The 7,127-nt window shown below is 45.0% G+C and overlaps 2 protein-coding genes across 2 annotated transcripts; one reads left to right on the forward strand and one right to left on the reverse strand.

Moving 5' to 3' along the window:
- Positions 1-1,588: 1,588 nt before the first annotated feature.
- LOC310871367 (protein mono-ADP-ribosyltransferase PARP8-like) lies at positions 1,589-3,454 on the reverse strand (the record flags this gene model as incomplete). The annotated part of the gene is made up of 1 exon (XM_083782852.1): positions 1,589-3,454. The coding sequence occupies one exon, from the start codon at positions 3,452-3,454 to the stop codon at positions 1,589-1,591; it is 1,866 nt and encodes a 621-aa protein (XP_083638978.1).
- Positions 3,455-4,906: 1,452 nt separating this feature from the next.
- LOC310871368 (protein mono-ADP-ribosyltransferase PARP8-like) lies at positions 4,907-6,856 on the forward strand (the record flags this gene model as incomplete). The annotated part of the gene is made up of 1 exon (XM_083782853.1): positions 4,907-6,856. The coding sequence occupies exon 1, from the start codon at positions 4,910-4,912 to the stop codon at positions 6,854-6,856; it is 1,947 nt and encodes a 648-aa protein (XP_083638979.1). The 5' UTR covers positions 4,907-4,909.
- Between the last annotated feature and the right edge of the window lie 271 nt (positions 6,857-7,127).

Genomic DNA, 7,127 nt, shown 5'->3' on the forward strand with positions numbered 1-7,127 from the left:
CTGTCTTTCTCCGCACGCACGCACACGCCGCACACAACATTATTCAAGTGCCTACAGGGATTTACCGACTGAATGAATATATATATATCTAATCATCTATACCAGGGGTGCCCACACTTTTTTTTACTTGACAGCTACTTTCAAAACGACCAGCTCCCCACCAAATAAAACTATCATCCCATTGCTGAAAATAGTTATAAAATGTAATTGAGGGGCCTTTCATAGGCTACATATAAGACAAACGCACATGGAATGGGAAATAGAGGGGGGGAAATGGAAATTGTAGGGTTTTATTTTAGTTGGTATTTGACTTTGCTACTGATGATTGTAAGCAACAACAAGTATTGCATTGTGTGTTTGAGCTGACAGGCCCTTTTTGATGTCAAACAGAAGCATGTTAGTGTGCACATGCTGCTCTATCATATTATAAATGCACCACGTCTCTGTGTGTGTGATGAGGTCAGATCAACATATGGAATGTACTCCACACACCACCGACTTCAAATTCGACACACGCGTTCTACACGTCACAGGGAAAACAGTGTCCCGTGTTGAGTCCGTCTGATCGCCGGTTGTCGGGGACCAGCACAAAAGCCTCTGCCTGGGCTCTGGACCATAGACTCCACATTTGGGCGTGCCTGACAAATAACTCCATATATGGGCATGTTCTGACATCACAATGATGTTCTGACATCTGCATTGACTCCATATTTGGGCATGCCTGACAAGAACTCCATATATGGGCATAAAAGGGACACATAAATAACTAGAAATGCACTCTGTCAGAATGGCCTACTTGTGCGCTAGTAGAGCACGCAACTTACCATCTCCCCCGCTTCTGCCACAGGTTTGACACCCCTGGTCTATTCTAGACCACCCAACGTGTGAGGATGTCTTGCCTATGTATATTCTCTTTCCCATTGTTGCAAGCTTCTTTGACAAATGGGCAAATAGAAACAGATGGTATCAGCATCCTGAAATGGGACTCTGAACCCTACCACACCCGGTCAAGTTATTTCCCCAAATATAAGGTACCAAAAGTTACTCTGAACTTGGTAGATCTGCCTTTAGCTTCTGTGGCCCTAATACATGGAATGACCTGCAAATGTCATTAAAATTGACCACATTGGTACCCTTGAGTGGTTTTAACATATCGTTTTGAATTTTGTCTTAGCTTTTTATTTGTAAAACCTATGTAATTCACTTGATTACCATTTGATTTTCTTTTCCTGATCTTCTGATGTATTGTGATGTTTTTTTTGTCTATGTATTACTCGACAACACTGAAAATGAGTTTGACTACTTTAGAATAAATACAACTATTTATATAAACCTCTAGTAGGGTAGGTACAATTACTTAGCAACCATTACCTAACCCAGCAGCCTTTTCAGGTCACAACCCCTCAAAATAATCACATTTGACCTGGGGATCCCCCCACCCTGACAAGCACTTTCAATTGTAGGAATTGAGGCATTACATTTGACTCGGTTCCACAGATAATTATCTACAAGCTCCCAATGCCTCGTGTTGTGAGGTGTTGTTAGCTTGTAGATCAACTATTAACTATCAACTCAGGTTTTTATTAATTTATTCGCCGTTCGCCAGGTGTCTACTGTTGATCACGTTCCGGATCTTCTGGTAAATGCCTGGAGTAGTTTGCGTGTTGATGTTGGGGTCTGTCCCCTGCCCATCCTCATAAACGCAGAAGAACCTGGTGCAGACATGGTCAGCGTTTGAACAAACCCAAATATCTGCATAATGCTTCGTAATGGCAGGAGAAGTGATCACTTCACACACAGCAATGCACTTCAGATTACGACTGCTCAAGAACTGCATTTTTTTTCTTCCTGTGTTCTGCTGTGGAGTTGCTTGAGCAAGCCCGGAGAAAGAAAAGGGTATGTTTGACGAGGGACTGAGATATATCCCATTCCCTTCGGAGTTGCCATGCAGCTGAAATTTGGTATTGGACGCAATGACCAGTCCTCTCCTCAGAATAGAGTGCCAGTTCTCAATGCTTGATCCATGGAAAACAAAGGTACTGCCATAGGTTTCTCTGGCTGCTCTGAAGGCGTTCTCTTTGGCAGGGGCATTGCAAAGCAGTAGGAACTGATGTGGTGTGTGCATGAAATCCAGTTGTTTGTTTGTTGGTAGTTTGGTAATGTATGACCTGTTACTGGATATGACCCATTGTAGCAATGGGAGAGACAACTTGTCAACCATTCTTTCCTTCATCTCTGCGGGAGGGATCTGGAGCAATTCAGTAATAGATGGAAGGTTGTCAATGGCTGTCATCACTCGTTGATAGTCCTTCTTATTTGGGTCTAAAGCCAGTTCCTCTGGATTTTCCGGATCGACCACAGAGGGATACGGGTCAAATATGATGTCTTTCCTGTTTGATGTCAGTGCAGCCCGAGCCATGGACACTAACAGATCCACCACCAGAGCTCCAGTTGCGATCACATCGGTTACTTTATTCATCACCCCCAGGGTTTGGAAGGAAAAGATGCACAGCTTCCTCTCACACACATAGGGTCTGAGCATGGGCCCGTTTATGAACACATGAGGTTCGTCACAGATCACGCAGAATTCATTCAAAAGAGGAATCCTCTGCTCTGCGTACTCTATTACCTGGACAAGAAATCCTCTGTTTTTGTTCGGCACAGATTTGATAGGATCGTACAAGTGGTTGATGTTGCATTTGACGCTGAAGGAGGTGGTGAGGCATGGAGCATCCTCTTTGTGATTTCCCTCCCACTGCTCGGTGACAAACGCCTGCATGATCTGTTTCAGCTGATGTCCCAGGCCAAACGTGTCTTTAAGTTTTGATACTTGGAAAACATCAACCTTCGGGACGGCCCCATTCAGGTATTGCGTGAGTGAGCAGGTAAGCCGTATTGTTACAGGTTCCAGACGGAGCACTCTCCACGCCAATGCGGTTTCCTCGTTTAGGAAACTGACGTCAATGTGCAGATCAATGTCCACGTCTTCGCCACATTCACTGACAAATACTGAATACTTCAAATCCCTCACTGCCTGGAGGTCAGCCTCCAGCTCCGGATGTCTGTGAAACTCATCGTCAGAATGTTCCTCAGGATGATCTTCGCCAGAGTCATTATCTCCGTCAGAATTCCCTGGTGCATTATGGCACTGGTGTGTCTCTTTCGCAGAATTTCTCAGCTTCATCTTTGCTGCAATTCGATCAAGAATAACAGGAACCGGATCACTCGTGAGTAAAATGTCGTCAGCATTGTCCGAGTTGGACACACAGGTGTTGTCGGGATAATCTTCTGAGACATTCACAAAATAGGAAATCCCTTTGGACCCCTGTGAGTACGTAAACGTGAAGATGTCATCGGCGTAGCTGAAATCAGAGAAAAGGCTCTCCTCGTCCGCCTTGCACAGTTGAATAACATTGTTGATGTCTTCTTGGATTTTCTCTTGCCTTGAACACATCCTCTCAATATAACAAAACCTCTGCTGGAATGGAGTCGTCTGCTTTCTTCCTTGCTCCTCTCTTCCTTCGTACTCACTAAGCAATGAAAGCAAAGCAACTACACTTCAGATTTCACTTTATATGCAGTATATGATGATGTAGCATGACGTCAGATACGTGAGCGGCAGTGCAACATCAAGCACAGGCGCTGCATCCCATATATGGATGTGAGGGTGCCTGCCTCACATCCGTACAAATGGAATCAATCATTAGCGATCCATTGGGTTCCACACTCAGCATGAATAAGACCAACATGAAAAGTCAATAGACTTGGCGGCCATATCACGTCACGTCACAAATTCATAACGTTCTTCCTAAGAAATATGCAGCAAATATGGAGGCCATGCAGATGCCAGAACATATTGTGATGTCAGAACAGGCCAGCTCCATATATGGAGATCTAGGGCCTCTTTCCAGAGCATGGGCAGAGGCCTTTTGTGGCGGTTCTGGACAACCGTGGATCCGACCGACTACAAATCGCACACACACACAAAGACTTGCATTTATAGATACTAGACCGGTCACCGGTGCCCGGCTGTAGAGTACCCATGTCAGAGTATCTGTCTGTGTCCCTTTTATGCCCATATATGGATATTTCTGTATCTGTCTCTCTGTGTCCCTTTATGGAGTTCTGTGTCAGGCATGCCCAAATATGGAGTGTGACGTCAGAGATCTGTCCACTATCTTTTAACCATGATGATACAATGTTTAAAAACCACACCCGTGTGAAGTGAGGGGCGCTCTTACCATTATACATCATCTTACATCATCTCATGAACAACTGAATTTATGTAATTGGTATAGTCGATTTGCTCGTGCACATATATGACGTATACATTTTCCCTTCATTGTCAATTTATCAATGTTTTTTTAATTTATTAATGTTTGTGTTGCCACAAATTTACATCATATATGACGGTCATAATGACCTAATTTCTCCTTTCGTTGTCAATGGGACGTGTGGGGACAAAAGCTGTATATAGGAGGGGATATATACATATACATATACAGCATGGACAGACAAGTAAACACGGACGCTTCCTCAGCGTGTATCTGAGACACATGCTGAGGAAGGCTTGACGCCGAAACGTGTCCGTGTTTGCTTGTCTGCCCGTGCTGCACAATGCAATAAACGTACCTTGAATGGACTTTGGAGTGCTGGCTATCTATCTCTCTTTTACAGTACTCTTGTCAGCGGACATGATTTAGAAAGATACAGCATCATGGGATCCACATTTTCGCATTGGCTGACCTTCAAACTCCATATATGGATATATGGTTGACTCATCGTGACATCATCTCGAATGACAAGACACCTGACAGTGTTTATAAGAAGCTGAACGTGAAAGTTATTCTGTTTTGCTCCCAGTTATCTGTGAAAAAGGTCCTTCATGAACCCCTAAACATTTTATTTTATGAGGATGTGTTCAAGGCAAGAGCGTATACAAAAAGACGTTGATGTCGTCATTCAACGGTGCAAGATGGAGAACGAATGCTGTTTCACAGATTTCAGATACGCCGACACCACCTTCACATTTACGTACTCCCAGGGCTCCAAGTGGATTTCCTATTCTGTGAACGTTTCTGATGATTACCCAGACAACACCTATGTGTCCAACTCGGACAATGCTGACGACGTTTTGATCACAAGTGATCCGATTCCTGTTATTTTCCATCGGATTGCAGCAAAGATGAGGCTGAACAACGACACAGGAGAGTCTGGTCAGTGCCGTGATGCACCAGAAGATTCCGACAGAGATAATTACTCCGATGAGGTTTACTCTGAAGGAGAATGTGATTACTCTGGCGGTCATGAGGAGAATGACGGTGATGAGATCCTCATACATCCGCAGCTGGAGGCAGACCTGCAATCCGTGAGGGATTTTAAAGGACCCGACGCAGTATCTCTCACGGAATACGGTGGATTCGATGATGTGGAGATTTATCTGTTCATTGACGTCAGTTTCCTAGACGAGGAAACCGCGTTGGCGTGGGGCGTGCTCCGTCGGGAGCCTGTAACATTACAGCTTAACTGCTCACAGACGCAATACATGAATGGGGCCGCCCCGAAGGTGGATATTTACCAAGTATCCAAACTTAAAGACAGGTTTGGCCTGGGACATCAGCTGAAAAAGATCATGCAGGTGTTTGTCACCGAGCAGTGGCAGCAAGAGAGCAGCGAAGGGAAGGCTGCATGCCTCGCAGCTCCAACAGCGCCAAGCATGTTCAATTTCAACTTCGATCCCAAGTTCAATTCTGCCAAAGTTGTGCCAAAGAGAAACAGAGGTTTTCTTGTCCAGGCAATAGAGTTTGCAGAGCGGAGGATTCCAGTTCTGAATGAATTCTGCGTGATCTGTGATGAACCTCATGTGTTCATAAACGGACCCATGCTCAGGCCCTACGTGTGTCAAGGGGAGCTGTGCATTTTTGCCTTCCAAACCCTGGGGGTGATGAATAAAGTAACTGATGTGATCGCAACTGGAGCTCAGGTTGTGGACCTGTTAGTGTCCATGGCTCGGGCTGCACTGGCATCAAACAGGAGAGAAGACATATTTGACCCGTATCCCTCTGTGGTTGATCCGCAAAACCCACAGAAACTGGCTTTCGACCCGAAGAACAAGCAATATGATCGAGTGATAAAATCCCTTGAAAACCTTCCACGCATTGAAGAAATGACCCAGACCCCTCACTCTGAGATGAAGGACAAAATGGACATGGTTGACAAGTTGTCTCTCCCATTGCTACAATGGATCATATCCAGTAACAGGTCATACATTGCCAAACTTCCAGCAAACAAACAACTGGATGTAATGAAAACGCCACATCAATTCCTACTGCTTAGCAGTTCGCCCGCGAAAGAAACCATCTTCAGAGTTGCCAAAGAACAATATGGCAGCACCTTTGCTTTTCATGGATCACACATTGAGAACTGGCACTCTATTCTGAGGAACGGACTGGTTGTGGCTTCCAACACCAAACTTCAGGTGAATGGTGCTGCCCATGGGTCTGGGGTATATATCAGCCCCTTGTCAACCATATCCTTTAGCTACTCAGGGATTTACAGTAATGGGCAACAAAAAGCTACTTCGAATGACGAAAGTACAGCACAGAAGAATGGGAAAAGGTTCTTGCATAGTCGTAATCTGAAGTGCATTGCCTTATGTGAAATCATAAAATCTCCTGACCTGCACAAGCATGGAGATATTTGGGTGGCTCCCAACGCAGACCATGTCTGTACCAGGTTTTTCTTCATCTACGAAGATGGGCAGGGGGGCGACCCGCAAATCAACACTCAAAAGGCTGAGACCTACAAGAAGATCCTTAAAATTGTCACCAGCCGACACCAGGCAACCAAGGCGTGATCGTGTCCTCGTGGACACCTGACACCCGCTCTGAGACAAGCTGGATGTTTGAGGCGGGGGCTAGAAAATATTTGAAAAATAAACTAAATGCTTATGGTCTTTGAAATACGGTGGGGAAATCACTTCACATAAAAAAATATATAGGCCTACCAGTAAGACGCATAAGGGAGAGAAGCCCATTGCATCCGCCTCATTGACAGCAGACCGCTGGGCGAGCGCTGGCGCTTTGGCATGGGGGATCTAATCAACATGGAAGTAATTCTGTACTGGC

Source organism: Protomyctophum parallelum (genome assembly GCF_964188405.1).
Source record: "Protomyctophum parallelum genome assembly, chromosome: 14".
NCBI classification, from domain to species: domain Eukaryota; kingdom Metazoa; phylum Chordata; class Actinopteri; order Myctophiformes; family Myctophidae; genus Protomyctophum; species Protomyctophum parallelum.